The sequence below is a fragment of the Muntiacus reevesi genome, chromosome 2 (assembly GCF_963930625.1).
Source record: "Muntiacus reevesi chromosome 2, mMunRee1.1, whole genome shotgun sequence".
Classification (NCBI taxonomy): Eukaryota; Metazoa; Chordata; class Mammalia; order Artiodactyla; family Cervidae; genus Muntiacus; species Muntiacus reevesi.
This window is the reverse complement of record NC_089250.1, coordinates 84,754,155-84,772,739: the sequence shown is the minus strand read 5'-3', so window position 1 is coordinate 84,772,739 and position 18,585 is coordinate 84,754,155. Positions and strand designations below refer to the sequence as shown.

The 18,585-nt window shown below is 40.0% G+C and overlaps 1 protein-coding gene across 1 annotated transcript in view; it reads left to right on the top strand.

Annotated features, from left to right (window-relative positions):
• Positions 1-18,585, top strand: part of ACTN2 (actinin alpha 2) — a 78,039-nt gene that overhangs the window by 19,046 nt on the left and 40,408 nt on the right. The window contains exons 2-4 of the mRNA XM_065922244.1: positions 14,276-14,390; positions 15,258-15,377; positions 17,768-17,854. Of these exons, the coding sequence (XP_065778316.1) occupies positions 14,276-14,390; positions 15,258-15,377; positions 17,768-17,854 (322 nt within the window). The remainder of the gene's footprint in view (positions 1-14,275; positions 14,391-15,257; positions 15,378-17,767; positions 17,855-18,585) is intronic.

Sequence of the window (18,585 nt, the reverse complement as noted above, 5' to 3'; positions counted from 1 at the left end):
TCTTACTTTGTCTTTGAGTCATTAAATTTGTGTTTATGTGTATTCCTGATACTCAGATGAAAGGCTGTATGTTGGTACTGTTAAGGCTCCAATTTATTTATGACTGAAACTGTCACAATTTAAGCTTGAAGTATTAAAAATTTGAATGGGTCCTGGCTCCGTATGGGTTCATACAGGTGTACCTGTTGAGTACTGGGTTCGTTAGGTGATACAAAGGTGAATAAGGCAGGACTAGAGACTACTGTGTTCATTTTGTGGACCTTTGATGCATAATATGTGTGCCTGTGGGCATATGGAAAGCCTGAGAAACCAGTTGTGGGCCTTCCATTTGCAATGGAGTGCAATAGAGTTTGCCTTTTTGCATGAGTTAACTTTAAGCCTGTTTTTATCTATTGTATCATGAACCAAGTTCTGATTCCCATGTAGCCCTTCATATTAACTCTGCCTTAGGAGTAAGTCTTTTTTTAATGCATGGACAAAATATTTTTACCCTTTATGAGCAAACACTAGTATTATAAGCACCGTGTACCTTGAAGAAGTTAAGATCTGCCAGTGGTGTCCTCGGTTCTTTGAGCGGTGGGGTGAGTACCTGTGATAAACCAGGAAAGGTAGAGAGCTGGTGTGGTTCTGGGTCTGCACATCCCTCTCTGTCTGTGTATAGCAGCAGTCTATGAGATGTGCTGAACTGACAATGCGCTTATGCTCATTTGTCAGAGGTGGAGTGTCTCCTCTGCTCAGGTAGACATCAATTGTGACCGTGGGCTGTCTTTATTTTTCTATGCAGTGACTTACTTCCCTTTCCATTGAAACCCCAAAGCACCTCACGTTTCTTTAATTTTCCATCACCTGCTGCTTGCTGTTCTCTTGTGTTCCTATAGCATTTATATTTGCAAAATATTTTCCAGTCCCCTCCAATTCATCATACTTCCCCAGCCAACTCTTTGTATTAGGTTCGTGGTGCATTGCTTAGGGGGAGAAATAAGCCACAGGAGTGGCAGAGGCAAACTTTTATTTACAGGATGGATAAACAAGTCCCACTGTCTAGCACAGGGAACTATATTCAATATCCTGTGATAAACCATAATGAGAAAGAATATGAAGAAAACATATATGTGTATAACTGAGTCACTTTGCTATACAGCAGAAATTAACACAACATGGCAAGCCAGTTGTACTTCAATGAAATTTAAAAAAAGGAAAAAAAAAGTCACAGGAAAGATGAGCTGACTTGTCCACACCAGACGCTGAGTTGGTCACAGAGCCAAGCTGAGGCTTTTAGAGCCGGTGATTTTCAGGGACTGCTAACCTGAGCTGTTGTTATCCAGCAGGATCTTGAGGACTAAGCAGAGATTTATGGGTAGAAAATAAAAGGACTGCCCACCATGCTGTTAACTGCCTGGTTATGCCAGCTATGAGAACGTTAGGGCCCCAAATGGACTTCGTAGATGTCTGGTAATTGATGGCAGTGCATACAGCATCCTTAGAAGGAACACTCTTCTACTTACTTACTTCTTGCTTTGATTCAATTTTTTTAAAATGTTGTCTGTAATCAAAAAACGTGCTTGGGTACTTGGCAACCTTGAAGATTTGGAATTTTTTTAAAAGATCATTGTGATCTCGATTGATGATTAGTCAATGCTCATTATGCTGAATGGTTGGTCACCATTGTGATGACTGCTGAGTCCAGAGAGCTATTCTAATGTTAAACACCAGCAGAAACACCTTTTTTGCCCCCCTCCAATTGCATTAAACTTTTTTCTTTTTTAAAAATTGACATATACTTGATTTACAGTGTTGTGTTACTACTGTTCAGGGAAGTGATTCAGTTACATGCATGTATACAGTCTTTTTCTTTTATATCCTTTTCCCTCATGATTTCTCATAGACTTTTGCGTATAGATCTCTGTGCTATACAGTAGAGCATTGTTGTTTATCCGTCCTATAAGTAATAGTTTGCCTCTACCAGTCCTGTGGCTTATTTCTTCCCCTAGGCAGTGATCCATGAACCTAACATCATGAGCTGGTTGGGAAGTATGATGAATTTTAGGGGACTGGAAAATATTTTGCAAATATTACTTCTATAAGAACACAAGAGAACAGCAGTAGATGTTTTCATCTATATAAAAGCTAACCCCAACCTTCTATGCTATCCCTCTTCCATGCCATCCCTCTCCCAGCCCCTCCCCCAACAACCACCAATGTGTTCTCTTGTGTCCCTGATCCTGAGAAACACCTTTTAAATGTTTTGAAAGTTGGTAGAGTATCTGACCCTTTCAATTTAAGGCCACTGCTGACTTTTCTGATGTGATTCTGGAGCGGCACATTTTTCCGGGCATTGTGGCATCGTGCAAACTCACCCAGGGCTGTTCCCCCATGATGCGTGGGTCAGAGTCTTTCTGGATGAGGGGTGGGGAAACTTTGAGGTGAGCTAGCATGACTGCCTCCACCAGTCACGTGGGTTGCATGGATCTGCCCCCTCAGAGGAGCAGCTTCCTGCCCTTGAGGAGGGCAGTGCCTCCTTACTTAAAACGCCAGAGCTGCCCCGCTTCTCCTCCCTCAACCAGACATTTTACAAAATGTGTGCGTCTTCCTAGACACTCCCACCCCCTGCCTTACTTTTCAAATATTAAAAAAGGACCAGGATAGTAATTAGAAGCAATCCGGGCAAATTGGGAATTTGTGAACTGGAAAAGAAAACACGGTTATAATGATTATTGTAAATAGAAAAAGAAATGGAGCGTTGTTAGAAAATCGACTTAACAGAGTTGTCGTTTTCAATAGTTTTTTGCAGGAGGCTGTTCAGAGCTATTGTGATAATAGATTGTATTGCCCAGTTGGCCTTTGTATTTCTTCTCCTGATAACCTTTTGAATTATTTCATAAAGTTGATCGTGGCAATTTTTGGGTAGCTGGGAAAGTGTCAGGACATGAAGGACAAATAATTGCATGGTGTCAGAGTCAGAAATGGAATCTGAGTTCCAAGCTATGATAGTGAGCTGGACCAGGCCCCCAGTTCCCTTTTGGGGACCACTATTTCTGCTCACCTGGGGCTCAGTTGTCTTGCCCAGAGAATCTGGCCAGGAATCCACATTCTGACCCTCTTGATGTCTTTACTCATTGACGACAGTAAATGATAAGCAAATTCAAAATTGTAGAAAACGCTGATGTTGCCTTAAGCTGGTTTTGACCTGATAGACAATGCTGCTTTTTAAGTATAGTTGATTTACAGTGTTGTATTAATTTCTGCTGTACAGCAAAGAGATTCAGTTATTTATATACATTTTTTTCTTTTTTAATATTCTTTTCCATTATGGTTTATCTCAAGATATTGAATATATTACAGCTCCCTGTGCTATAGACTAGGACTTTGTTGTTTATCCATTCTATAGATAATAGTTTGCATATGCTAACCCCAAACTCTCAGTGACAATGTTGTTTTATAATTAGTGGATTTAAAAGCTGAAAGTTATTCACGCTTACCTAGCCCAGACTTCATGCTGCTCTGCCTAAATGTCCCAGCCCCCAGTAAGCCCTGTTCTGTTTGGTTCAGAAATGCCCAGTGACTGAAGTGAGTCTCCATGTTAGGAAATGTGACCTCAAATTAGTATTTTATATAGTTGTTATGAAAATAAAAGCTGGTTCACAAAGTATAAAGGAAACTGATGTCTGTCATGTTGCCAGATTTTTGTTTGGAGAAAATGGAATAGTAAATTGAACAAGGGTAGTCTTGCAGGAGCCAGCCCAGTCCTACAGCATTATTGCTAGAAGAATTAATAATTAACTGATGGCATGAAATGGACTCATACTCAGAGAACTGTGTCAGATTCAGGATTGATTTTTTTTTTCTTTTGGTTCTTTTTTGTGCCAGATGATGATGCCTCCCAGGTAGAGATGCAAACTTGTGTTATTTTAACAATATAATTAATCACAGATATTATTCATTTTCATGGAACAATATTGTTTTCCCCTCTCTCTTTGGAATAACCTACAATGTAGGATGTTATATCTGTAGGCTTAATTAACTTAAAAAGAAACTAAATACAAAATCATAGTGTTCAATAACTCAAGCGTATCTCAACATTTCAGTGAGGATATAAGTACTTTTTATCATTAAGCACAGTGTACTGATTATCATGACACATAATTTAACTTTGAGAAAGGCAATAGAGTTTCTATGGACTTGGAACTTCGCTAGTAAGTTCTTCAAAGAAGATGTGGCTTCTGAATGGAGATAGCAATTCGTGCTAACAGAAATTCTTAGGAAACTCCTACAACTGACATTTTTCTTTCTTTTTAAAAAATTTTTATATTATACTAGAGTACAGTTGATTTCTAGTGTTTCAGATGTAGAGTTCCCTGTGCTATTTGGCAGATCATTTTGGTCATCTGTTTATATCTAGCAGTGTGTATGTGTTAATCCCAAGCTCCTCTAATTTACCCCCTCCCCCAGGCTTTCTCCTTTGGTAACGAAGTTTGTTTTCTGTCTGTGAATCTGTTTCTGTTTTGTAAATAAGTTTATTTGTGTCATATTTAGATAGACATATAAGTGATGTCACATGATATTTGTTTTTCTCAGGCATACCTAGTATGACAGTCTCTAGGTGCATCCATGTTGCTGCAGGTGGCCTTATTTCATTCTTTATTATGACTAATATTCCATTGTATATATGTACCACATCTTCTTTATCCATTCCTCTGTCAGTGGACATTTAGGTTGCTTCCATGTTTTGGCCATTCCAACTGACATTTTTCTCAACTACCATGTTTTAGGGGTTGAAGAGCGTTTTCTGGCTCTCTGGGTTATGTTCAGGAGTATGATGGAGCTGCACCTGCTGATCATTTGAATATCCTTCAGACTTTTCATGTGAAAACATAATACTACAAGTCATGGGCACAGTGCCTTAACCCCCAACTGTTATCCCTGCTCCCTGTTTTTTCAGAGTTTTAGTACAATGGCCAGGGAGGGTCCCGTATGAGCAGGGAGACCAGTCTGCTCCCACTGTCCTTCCTGGCCGGTGACTTACGCGTTATGATTCTGTATATTTCAGGGAGAAATGCTTTTATTTACTCCTGCTGCCAAAGGAATATATGCACAGTGAGACAGTGACTCCTGTGTCTTTCGGTGACTGAACACTCATTCCCTTAGGTTTTAAAGAAATAAATATACATGTATTTATTTTATTTTTTATTGATGTATAATTGATATAAAGGGTTAATTTCAGGTGTACAGCAGAGTGATTCCGTTATACGTATGTCTGTTCTTTTTCAGATTCTTTTCGCTTATCAGTTCGGTTCAGTTCAGTCGCTCAGTCGTGTCCGACTCTTTGTGACCCCATGAATCGCAGCGCGCCAGGCCTCCCTGTCCATCACCAGCTCCCGGAGTTTACTCAAACTCATGCCCATCGAGTGGTGATGCCATCCAGCCATCTCATCCTTTGTTGCCCCTTCTTCCTCCCGGCCCCAATCCCTTCCAGCATCAGGGTCTTTTCCAATGAGTCAGCTGTTCGCATCAGGTGGCCAAAGTATTGGAGTTTCAGCTTCAGCATCAGTCCTTCCAATGAACACCCAGGACTGATCTCCTTTAGGATGGACTGGTTGGATCTCCTTGCAGTCCAAGGGACTCTCAAGAGTCTTCTCCAATACCACAGTTCAAAAGCATCAATTTTTCGGTGCTCAGCTTTCTTCACAGTCCAACTCTCACATCCATACGTGACCACTGGAAAAACCATAGCCTTGACCAGACGGACCTTTGTTGGCAAAGTAATGTCTCTGCTTTTTAATATGCTATCGAGGATGGTCATAACTTTCCTTCCAAGGAGTAAGCATCTTTTAATTTCATGGCTGCAATCACCATCTGCAGTGATTTTGGAGCCCCAAAAAATAGTCTGACACTGTTTCCACTGTCTCCCCATCTATTTCCCATGGTGTGATGGGACCAGATGCCATGATCTTAGTTTTCTGAATGTTAAGCTTTAAGCCAGCTTTTTCACTCTCCTCTTTCACTTTCATCAAGAGGCTTTTTAGTTCCTCTTCACTCTCTGCCATAAGGGTGGTGTCATCTGCATATCTGAGGTTATTGATATTTCTTCCGGCAATCTTGATTCCAGCTTGTGCTTCATCCAGCTGAACGTTTCTCATGATGTACTCTGCATATAAGTTAAATAAACAGGGTGACAATATACAGCCTTGATGTACTCCTTTTCCTGTTTGAAACCAGTCTGTTGTTCCATGTCCAGTTCTAACTGTTGCTTCCTGACCTGCATACAGGTTTCTCAAGAGGCAGGTCAGGTGGTCTGATATTCCCATCTCTTTCAGAATTTTCCACAGTTTATTGTGGTCCATGCAGTCGAAAACTTTGGCATAGTCAATAAAGCAGAAATAGATGTTTTTCTGGAGCTCTCTTGCTTTTTCGATGATCCAGCGGATATTGGCAATTTGATCTCTGCTTCCTCTGCGTTTTCTAAAACCAGCTTGAACATCTGGAAGTTCTTGGTTCACGTATTGCTGAAGCCTGGCTTGGAGAATTTTGAGCGTTACTTTACTAGCATGTGAGATGAGTGCAATTGTGCAGTAATTTGAGCATTCTTTGGGATTGCCTTTCTTAGGGATTGGAATGAAAACTGACCTTTTGCAGTCCTGTGGCCACTGCTGAGTTCTCCAAATTTGCTGGCATATTGAGTGCAGCACTTACACAGCATCATCTTTCAGGATATGAAATAGCTCAACTGGAATTCCATCACACCAAATGGTTATTTTCCCTTATAGGTTATTGCAAAATATCGAGTGTAGTTTCCTGTGCCATAGAGGAGGTCCTTGTTGGTTATCTATTTTATACATAGCAGGGTGTATCTGTGAATTCCAAAATCCTCATTTACCCTCCCCCTTTCCCCTTTGGGAACCGTAAGTTTGTTTTCTATGTCTGTGAGTCTGTTTCTGTTTTGTATATAAATTCGTTTGTATTCCCTGTTTTAAAAAAATTCTACATATATTCTACATAAGCAATATCATATGATACTTGTTTTTCTCTGACTTACTTCAGTTAGTATGATCATCTCTAAGGTCCATCATTCTCTTAGCTTTGTCGAGAGCACCTTAGGAGGGTGAGAAGGACTAGGAACGTCAGCCTTTTCTCTCTGTGGGTAGATGGTTATGTGTTTTCCCATCTTGGTTCTCTTAGTGTGGCTCAGAAAGATTGTTTTAATGTGCCTAATTTTAAGATGCAGAAAGGATCTATAGAGACTTCCCTGGTGGTCCCATGGTTAAGAATCCAACTGCCAATGTAGGGGACATGGGTTCCGTCCTTGGTTTGGGAAGATCCCACATGCTTATGGAGCAATTAAGCCCGAGAGCCCCAACTCGAGAGCTGATGTGCTGCAACAAAAGATCCTGGAACCACAACTAAAACCTGACAGCCAAGTTAAAAAAAAAAAGTATATGTGTTTATCACTAGGTGAACAGGAGCAGAGAGGAAGCTGTTTTCTAGGAGAGAGGTAGAGGGAGGTTGGAGTTGGAGGCAAGGGAGGAGGTTAGAGAGCCTTAAAGTGACGAGGCAGCGTCTGAGATGGACTCTAGGCTGGGGGCATTGATCTCTTTCCTTGAGGGACTGTGTGTGGTTCGTAGAACACCATTCCTTTTAAGAAAGGACACCTGCCTTGGTAATCTGGTTTGAACCAAGGAGCCTCCTTTCACAACCACATGGACATACCTTGGTTCCATTTCAGTTCTCCAGGGTTTAGTTTGCAGGGACCTTAAAGTTGCGCGTTGCCATCAAGCAACAAGAAAATCCACGAAGACGCCTTTTAGGTGCAATGTGTGGGATTTTGTTGCCGCTGTGGTGGCTTTCATTTTTATCTCCTCCATGATTTGCAGCTTTTTACGGAAGCAGGGGACAATGGGGCAGGGATGGAAATGGTCTCTGTGGGCCACGGTAATGAAAACTGTAAATAGAGTGAAAATTAAACAGTCTAATAAAGCTTAAAATTCCTTTTCAGAATGCACTGGCCTCTTTGCAAGCTATTATCACAAAGCCATTGGGGTCCTCTTTTGCATTGAAGTTAGTTAGTCACCACCTTTATTGGCCCTTCGGAATACTCATTAAAGAAAGTGAAACTTCATTACACTTAACTGACTAAATTGACCTTGTAGATTCAATTCATTCTCTGGCTTTGCACAACTGAATAATTATCTATGGTAAATTACCTTCATTGTATGTATGCATGGCTATAAAAAGGTGGTATCCAACAGACGTTCACAGTGTTCCACGGTGGGGGGTCAGGAACTGCACTTATTTCATGAACAGACTTGGGGTTCTATCCAGAAGTGCTTCTGATACTTGTATTATGAAGGGGCTTAAATAACATAGTAACAAAGTAAGGAAATTTACACCAGCTATATTTGCACATTTTAAAGTAGAATCTAGATAAAGACAACTCAGTAAAGATTTTCTTTGAGCTGAGTTTTCTGAGTTGAGCTTTTAATTTTTTTCTCTATCAATTCCATTAAAAAAAATCACAACCTGCTATATTCTCTTGTGCCTTTCCCAAAAGATTAGGAATATGGTTAGCTCAGTATTGTCAGAAAAAACAAACTGAAAAACTACTTTTAAAGTAGTTTTGCTTGCTGAAAATGGGGCCTGGGAAGTTTTTTAACTATATGAACTTGGTTATCTGGAAGCAACCTAAAATGTTCATCGAAGGAACTAGTTCAGAAAGGATGGTATGTCACAGCAGTGGAATACTATGCAGCAATAAAAAGGAGTGCTCTTTGTTGATATTGAATGATCCCTAGGTTATATTTTTCTTTCTTTTTTTTTTTGAGATTGTCATATGGTTTATTTTCTTTTTCATTTATTTTTATTAGTTGGAGGCTAATTACTTTACAATATTGTAGTGGTTTTTGTCATACATTGACATGAATCAGCCATGGATTTACATGTATTCCCCATCCCGATGCACCCTCCCACCTCCCTTTCCACCCGATTCCTCTGGGTCTTCTCAGTGCACCAGGCCTGAACACTTGTCTCATGCATCCAACCTGGGCTGGTGATCTGTTTCACTATAGATAATATACATGCTATTCTCTCGAAACATCCCACCCTCGCCTACTCCCACAGAGTCCAAAAGTCTGTTCTGTACATCTGTGTCTCTTTTTCTGTATTGCATATTGTGTTATCATTACCATCTTTCTGAATTCCATATATATGCATTAGTATACTGTATTGGTCTTTACCTTTCTGGCTTACTTCACTCTGTATAATGGGCTCCAGTTTCATCCATCTCATTAGAACTGATTCAAATGCATTCTTTTTAGTGGCTGAGTAATATTCCATGGTGTATATGTACCACAGCTTCCTTATCCATTCGTCTGCTGATGGGCATCTAGGTTGCTTCCATGTCCTGGCTATTATAAACAGTGCTGCGATGAACATTGGGGTGCACGTGTCTCTTTCAGATCTGGTTTCCTCAGTGTGTATGCCCACCCTCGGTGTGTATTTCCTCAGTGTCTATTCTTTCTTTCTTTCTTTCTTTTTTTTTTTTTTGATTAAAGCAATTGCTAAATGTTTATTTTTAAAATTTATTTTAATTGGAGACTAATTATTTTACAATGTTGTAGTGGTTTTTGCCATACATTGACATGAATCAGCCATAAATTAAAAATCCAGGTGCAGAACAATGTGTTTATTATGATTTATGTTAAAGGGATAGAGAAAATGATGTATGTGTCTATGATTACACATGTGTAGAATGTTGTTGAAGAGAAATGCAAGAAACTAAATCTGTTTGTTGTTCCCTCTGGGGAAGGAAACTGGGCGACTGAGAACAGGAGTGGAGAGGGAAACTTTCTCCTTTATACCTTTTTGTCCCTTGATTTTTGAATAATAGATTCTTGAAATAGTAGATAGGTAATAATAGACTCTTGTTAATCATCTTAGTTTCAGAACAGAAACATGATTATCTAGACTTGGACTGCACAGTAGAACTTTCATGTTCCATGTCTACACCATCCAACATAGCAGCCACTCGTCCTGTGTGGCTTTTGAGCACTTGAAAGGTGGCTTGTACAGCTGGGGGACTAGAATTTTAATTTCCTTTAATTTTAATTAATTATATTTAAATAGCCAAGTGTGTCAGTGGCTACCATATTGATTAGGTGCAGATCTAGAGTATATGACTTAGGGTATCTCTCCTTTTAGACCAGAATAAAGTTTAGTTGTGTATTGGGAGAAACAATTATTAGTTCAGGCTCTCACAGCAACATTTATTATTGTAAATCTAAGAAAATACCCACATTTTCTTTTTACCCTAAAATTTAATGCCATCACATATTTCTTTTTAAAAATTTATTTTATTGAAGTACAGTTGATTTGCAATGTTGTGTTAATTTCTTATGTACAGGAGAGTGATTCAGTTATACATATATATTCATTCTTTTCATGTTCCTTTTCACTGTGATTAATCACAGGATATTGAATATAGTTCCCTGTGCTATGTACAGTTAGGACCTTCTTGTTTATTCATTCTATATATAATGGTTTGCATCTACTATCTAACCTTCCAGTCCATCTCTCCTCTGACCCCTGACCCCCTCCCCCTTGGCAAAAACAGATCTGGTCTCTGTGTTGGTGAGTCTGTTTCTGTTTTGCAGATAAGTTCATTTGTGTCATATTTTAGATTCCACATATAAGCGATATCGGAAGGTATTTGTCTTTCTCTTTCTGACTTGCTTCACTCGGTATGAATATCTCTAAGTCTGTCTATGCTGCTGTGAATTCCTTTCACATATTTCTTGAAATAACTATTCGTCAAGTTTGAAAATCCTTTTTGTTAGCCAGGAAAATCATGTTAATGGAAACGCTGTCTTTTTGTACTCTAACTTGGAAAAAGTCTATTTCTGAGCGGTTTGTTTTCTTATCTGTAGCACAAACCCTACTGGTGTGTCCCCCTCCAGTGTACTGTGCCGGGCACTTTGCTCTTGAGCCTAGCAGCTGTTGTGTGACAAGGGGACAGTTTGCATTCTTAGCCAGCAGCTGCCAGAAGCGTTTCTAATCTGGTTTTGGCAGGAAATAGTGCACAAGTGGAAGCCAAGTTAAAAGAAGCTTGAAAAATAAACAGAATGATTTCAGATACCCCTTAGTATATCATTCATATTTCTGCTTAATTTGCTCTAGTTATTTCTTAACTTGACTGGAATCTGAACCTTTCTAGGGCAGAGCTCGAATTGTCTTTGAAATCTGGGGTCTAACCCAGGGGCTGGAATATGCCAGTAGGAGGTCACTATTATTACTCTTGCTGTTATTATTAGTAGTAATGATTGACTGTATTGCGGATTTGTTTAATTGATTGTTACTAGCTTAAAACTGTTGTTCATCCAGGATAAACTGGTTGTAGATAATTAGTGGTTACGAGTCCCTCTTTTCTTCCCCTTCCTACTACACACTGCCTCCCACCTTCTGCTCTAAAGTATGACATTTTGAACATTCTGTAAGGATTATTTATTCATCTCTTCTGTAAGCACATGGATTTTTCTTGTACACACATCCTAATTTAATCTGTCTTTCTTACAGAGTAAGAGGTTTTCAGAAGGCAAGGGCATCAGTGTAAAACACAGTACCTTTTAACAAATTTTTATTATTTTTTTATTGACGTATCATTGATTTACTAGCAGTATACAGCACAGAGATTCAGTTTTATATGTATGTGTATATATATGTATATATGTGTGTGTGTATATCTATGTATATACATGTCTGTGTATATATAGGTATACGTGTGTGTGTCTGTATATATGTATATGTGTGTGTGTATATATATGTATGTGTGTATATGTATATGTGTGTATATGTATGTGTGTGTATATATGTATGTGTGTATATACACATATATGTGTGTGTATATGTATATGTATGTGTTTGTGTGTGTATATATACATATATATGTGCTGTGTGTATATGTATATGTATGTGTATATACACACATATGTGTGTGTATATGTATATGTATGTTTGTGTGTATATATACATATATATGTGTATATATGTGTGTGTATATATGTATATATGTGTGTGTATATATGTATATGTATGTGTTTGTGTATGTATATGTGTGTATACATATGTGTCTATATGTATATGTGTGTATACATATATATATATATATATATGCATATATATATGTGTGTGTAAAGGTCAGTTTTCATTCCAATCCCAAAGAAAGGCAATGTCAAAGAATGCTCAAATTACCACACAATTGCACTCATCTCACACACTAGTAAAGTAATGCTCAAAATTCTCGAAGCCAGGCTTCAGCAATATGTGAACCGTGAACTTCCAGATGTTCAAGCTGGTTTTAGAAAAGGCAGAGGAACCAGAGATCAAATTGCCAACATCCGCTGGATCATCAAAAAAGCAAGAATGTTCCCGAAAAACATCTATTTCTGCCTTATTGACTATGCCAAAGCCTTTGACTTTGTGGATCACAAAGTTTTGTGGAAACTTTGTGAAAACTGTGGAAAATTCTGAAAGAGATGGGAATACCAGACCACCTGACCTGCCTCTTGAGAAACCTGTATGCAGGTCAGGAAGCAACAGTTAGAACTGGACATGGAACAACAGACTGGTTCCAAATAGGAAAAGGAGTATGTCAAGGCTGTATATTGTCACCCTGTTTATTTAACTTATATGCGGAATGCATCATGAGAAACACTAGGCTGGAAGAAGCACAAGCTGGAATCAAGATTGTCGGGAGAAATATCAATAACATCAAATATGCAGATGACACCACCCTTATGGCAGAAAGTGAAGAGGAACTATAAAGCCTCTTGATGAAAGTGAAAGAGGAGAGTGACAAAGTTGGCTTAAAGCTTAACATTCAGAAAACTAAGATCATGGCATCTGGTCCCATCACCTCATGGGAAGTAGATGTGGAGACAGTGGAAACAGTGTCAGACTTTATTTTTCTGGGCTCCTAGATCACTGCAGATGGTGATTGCAGCCATGAAATTAAAAGATGCTTACTCCTTGGAAGGAAAGTTATGACCAACCTAGACAGCATATTGAAAAGCAGAGACATTACTTTGCCAACAAAGGTCCACTTAGTCAAGGCTATGGTTTTTCCAGTGGTCATGTATGGATGTGAGAGTTGGACTGTGAAGAAAACTGAGCGCTGAAGAATTGATGCTTTTGAACTGTGGTGTTGGAGAAGACTCTTGAGAGTCCCTTGGACTGCAAGGAGATCCAACCAGTCCATCCTAAAGGAGATCAGTCCTGGGTGTTCATTGGAAGGACTGATGCTGAAGCTGAAACTCCAATACTTTGGCCACCTGATGCGAAGAGCTGACTCATTGGAAAAGACCCTGATGCTGGGAGGGATTGGGGGCGGGAGGAGGAGGGGGCGACAGAGGATGAGATTGGTTGAATGGCATCACAGACTTGATGGGCATGGGTTTGGGTACACTCCGGGAGTTGGTGATGGACAGGGAGGCCTGGCGTGCTGTGATTCATGGGGTTGCAAAGAGTTGGACACGACTGAGTGACTGAACTGAACCGTGTATATATATATATATATATATATATATATATATATATATATATATATATATACAAACTTCCCTAATGGCTCAGCTGTAAAGAATCTGCCTGCAGTGAAGGAGACAGAGGAGATGCAGGTTTGATCCTTAAGTGGGGAAGATCTCCTGGAGGAGGAAATGGCAACCCACTCCAGTATTCTTGCCTGGAAAATCCCATGGACAGAGGAACCTGATGGGCTACAGTCCATGGGGTTGCAAAGAGTCAGACACAGCTGAAGTGAGTAGGCATGGCAGGATTCCTTCATGCAGTGCTTTGAGGAGGATATATGTGTGTATGTATGTATATATATGTGTGTGTGTGTGTGTATAGATATATATTCTTTTTCAGATTCTTTTGCATTATAGGTTATTACAAAATGTTGACTATAGTTCCCTGTGCTATACATTAGGTCCTTGTAGGTTATCCATTTTACATATAGTAGTGTGTATATGTTAATTCCAAAAGTAGTACGTGTTTCAAGTGAACAAAAACTTCTCAAGTGGTTAGACCAAATAAATGACTTCCTTTTCTCTGTTTCTAAAGAGGAAATGTTACTTGTATGTTATCTTTGGGCTGCAGATCGTTCTTTCTATCCAATTCCGAGATGGCCCAGCCCCCTGTGTCCCAGAAGGGTAAGAGGTTGGGTGTGGCCCACACAGGGGCGCTGAGTGTGGACAGAGCTGCACTGAGCGCTGTTTGCTTCTGGTTGCAGACCTTCACCGCCTGGTGTAACTCCCACCTCAGGAAAGCTGGCACTCAGATCGAGAACATCGAGGAAGATTTCCGGAATGGCCTTAAGCTCATGCTGCTTTTGGAAGTCATCTCAGGTGAGTCTTAAACGTTCTTCATAGGTGTTATACCCAGTTTGTCTGAGCAGTAGATATGTATGCATCTGTTTTTTTTTTTTTTTTTTTAAAAAGCTCCCTTTGAACCTGACTGGGCAAGAACATGGTATTATTGGCAAAGAAAACTTTCCAAAGAGCAATCTGTCTGGAGTTATTTTTCTCTTCTAAAAGAGGAGCGAATTCTGTTTAAAACGGACTTATTAAAATAATGTTTCTGCCACCCACCTCGAAACAGAATGAGAGAAGAGAAGATGACATTTATATAACTCCTCGCCAGGCTGCCCCATCCAGGTCTAGTCCAGCTAGTGTGTATTCCAGAAATTGTCTTTCACGCCAAAAGCCAGTGTATACATTGACTTAACTCTGCAAACCGAGTCAGAGTCTCTGAGGGGTTACACCTTGCCCTGAATGTCAGCTAGCTGGTTTAGACATTGGACTGGAGAATGGATGAAGGCAGGGCTGCCCTGATCTGGGTATCCTCATATTCCCATGTCTGAGATGAGCCCTGCAATTTGAATGAGGCTCCCTGACTTCTCATAGCTGGTCAGCTACTCCAGTTGCTGCGGGGGCCCCAGCCGGCTTCTTTCTTACTTATTTAAACATTGGCTCATAGACCAAACAAGGCTCTCCCAGCAGGTCTGAAAAGCATATGGAGTTCATAGCACAGCCTCTGCTCTGGTGCATTTCATCTTGAAAGTATTGTGATTTACAGAAACTGGAGACACACGAGGAACAGTCAGATAACGATTTTTGTTTAAGGAGGGTGTGTAGTCTGAATTTTGTCATCTTGATTCTGCATCAAGGGGGCTCTTTTCTCTGTGTCTACACTATTCTTTCTTCACCCGACAGGGGAAAGGCTGCCCAAACCTGACCGAGGAAAAATGCGATTCCACAAAATCGCTAATGTCAACAAAGCCTTGGATTACATAGCCAGCAAAGGCGTGAAGCTGGTGTCCATCGGGGCAGAAGGTAAATGGGGTGTGATGGGAAAGTGCACCGACCTCCCCACAGGGCTGTGGGCCTGCAGCTGGTTGCCTTCTTCTCTCTCTGTTCCCTCCCACCTTCTCCTCTTTGCCAAGCTCTGGGTGCCGTGAACAGGAAGCAAGGCTCTAAAGTTGTTGGAAAAGAATAGAGTCAAATAGAGCTGATACTTGCCCCTCGAATATTAAGCTTTTATTACTGTACTGATTTAGCACTTATTTTTAACATTGACATGAAACAAAGATGGCTTCTTTTTTTAGGCATTTATCTTGAGAACACAGCGTCTAGATTTTAAGAAGATATTGCCGTAATCCCAATGACCTTATTGTTCTAGGATGTGGTAACTTAGGAGTGAATGTGGTTTGAACTTTATGCATTCGTGTGTGTGTGTGCTCTGTCATGTCCGACTCTTCGCAACCCCATGAACTGTAGCCCACCAGGTTCCTCTGTCCATGGAATTTTCCAGGCAAGAATACTGGAGTGGGTTGTCATTTCCTTCTCCAGGGGATCTTCCTGCCCCAGGGGTTGAATCTGCATCACCTGCATTGTCAGGCAGATTCTTTATCACTGAGCCACCTGGGAAGGTGGTGTCAGATTCAGATTTAGAGGGTGTCAGATTCAGAACTAGGCAGATGCATTTCCTGACCCTAAACATGGTCCTAGAGTAAATTGTTTTAGAAAATTGGATCCCAGAGATTACAGATGGGGAGTTTTGAGTGTGTCTGTATTCCATTGGCAATCAAAGAGGCCCAACTAAAATAATTGTGGCAAGGCTGACAGATATGACAGCTGTGGACTGGACAAGATTTCCATTTGAAAAATAATTGTAGCCTAAAGATTATGACTTTGGAAGAACTAAGGTGATCGGCAGTGAAAAGAATCAGAACATGTGACATTTCTTAAAAAGTAATTTTAGCTTGAATAATTTTTCCTATATTACACATAATAAAGAGAAACTTTATACTTTCTGCAGAAAAACGAATAGAGTCAGATATGCTGCTGTCTCCTTCAGACTAATCATCTGAAGGAGAAAGAGTTTATGCAGCCCAGCGAGTTTTTTAAAAAGTTGGAGTATAATTGCTTTACGATGTTGTGTTCGTTTCTGCCATGCAGCAGTGTGAATCAGCTGTGTGTACACGTGCATCGCCTCCCTCTCACTCTCCGCATCCCGCACCTCTAGGTCATCACAGAGCAGCGGGCGGATCCCTGTGCTACCCAGCAGCTTCTTCCCGCTCGCTGTGTCTTCTACGCATTGTAGTGTGTATATGTCAGTGCCATTCTCTTAGTTTGTCCTCCTGTCTTCTTCCCCTGCTGTGTGCACAAGTCTGTTCTCTACATCTGCATCTGTGTTCCTGCTCTGCAAATAGATTCATTAGTACCATTTTTGCAGATTGCATATATATGCATTAATATACAATATTTGTTTTTCTCTTTCTGACTTGCTTCACTCTGTACACCATACTTTAGGTTCATCCACATCACTATAGCTGACTCAATTTCATTCCTTTTCATGACCAAGTAATAGTCCCTTGTAAATATGTGAATGTGAAGTTGCTCAGTTGTGTCCAACTCTTCACGACCCCACAGAAGGTAGCCTGCCAGGCTCCTCTGTCCATGGGGATTCTCCAGGCAGGAATACTGGAGTGGGTTGCCATTTTCTTCTCCAGGGGATTTTCCTGACCCAGGAATCGAACCTGGGTCTCCCGCGTTGTAGGCAGACTCTTTACTCTCTGTGCCACCAGAGAACTTTATACAACTTTTCTTTCCATTCATCTGTCAGTGGACATCTAGGTTGCTTCCATGTCCTGGCTGTTGTAAATAGTACTGCAGTGAACATTGGGGTACATGTGTTTTTTTGAATTATGGTTTCCTTAGCCCAGTGACTCTTAATAAGAACTAATAGGAAGGATCTCCATTATCTGTGGGAGATTGGGAGTCCTGGTGAGTCTAGCGAGAGCTGAGACTGCCCTGCCATTCATTTATTTTGCAGCTGAGTCCGACAGCCTGCTAACTGGGGAGCTTGAGAAGAAGGATCAGAGTAAAGATGAGCCTGTGTTCTCTGTGTGTGATTATTGAGAACCTTAGAATGTCTAGTCTTTAAACCTGGGAACTCCCTGGGTTGTTTTTAGTGACTTTACATATGCAAGATCTGTGCTCATTATTAACTCAGAATTTATTTAAGCTGGAGACATTTGGTTATGAACACCACATTTATAACTAGACATGCTACGACAGTTACAAAAACAGAAACTGGTCTCTCCATATGTTATTTTCCAATAGCTCTGGAGTCAAAACTTACAGCAGACTCATAGGAGAACTTTGTGTGCTGATTATGTTATCTTTAACCTCATTTTTTTGTTGTTTTTTCTTACCTAAAGAAATTGTTGATGGCAACGTGAAGATGACGCTGGGTATGATCTGGACCATCATCCTGCGCTTTGCTATTCAGGATATTTCAGTTGAAGGTAAAAGACTTGGGTAAAAACCTGATAGATACTTAGAATAAAATTGAATTGATAAAGTCAAGTTTGAATAGAGTTTTGTAAAACTGAACAGTCACTTACATGATTGAATGAAAGATGCCTGAGTTGGGTTTTCACGAGTTTTCTATTTGTATGAAAAAAAGACCCCAGCAATGCTGTTTCATTCATGGGGGTGGAATCATTTAGGAAAAGATGAGCACATGTTCAGAACAGAAGTCGCTTTTTTAAATGAGTATTTTTTTAGGCTTTTTTATTGCTTATTATACTTGTCGGTTCATGATTTTAACAGTTCTTTAGACTTCACAGCTTGAAACCCTTTTTTTCCAAGTGCGAAAAGATAATCGATTGAAATCTGTTTGTTCATTCCTTAGTTCTTTTTTAACTTCCTCTCTCTCTTCTCCTTCACTCCCTCCCCCCTCTGTTTTTTTTAAAAAACAAAGTCTGTATCGTCATCCTATCTTTCAGCCCAGTAACTGTTCCATTGTTGTAATATAATCCCAATCCTTGGCCTTGCCACTGAAGATGCAAATCTTTAGTCTTTTACACCCACTGCATTCCCAAATATTTTGATGAATTCAGCACTGTCAAAAGTGTCAAATTGACGTTCTTAAAATTAGAACTTGGCTTGTTTCGCAAGCCATTTTGAATCACAAAATGCATAGCTGCACATTATACTTAAGAGTAGTCTGACTTGTTCAACCTTCTCCAGGTTT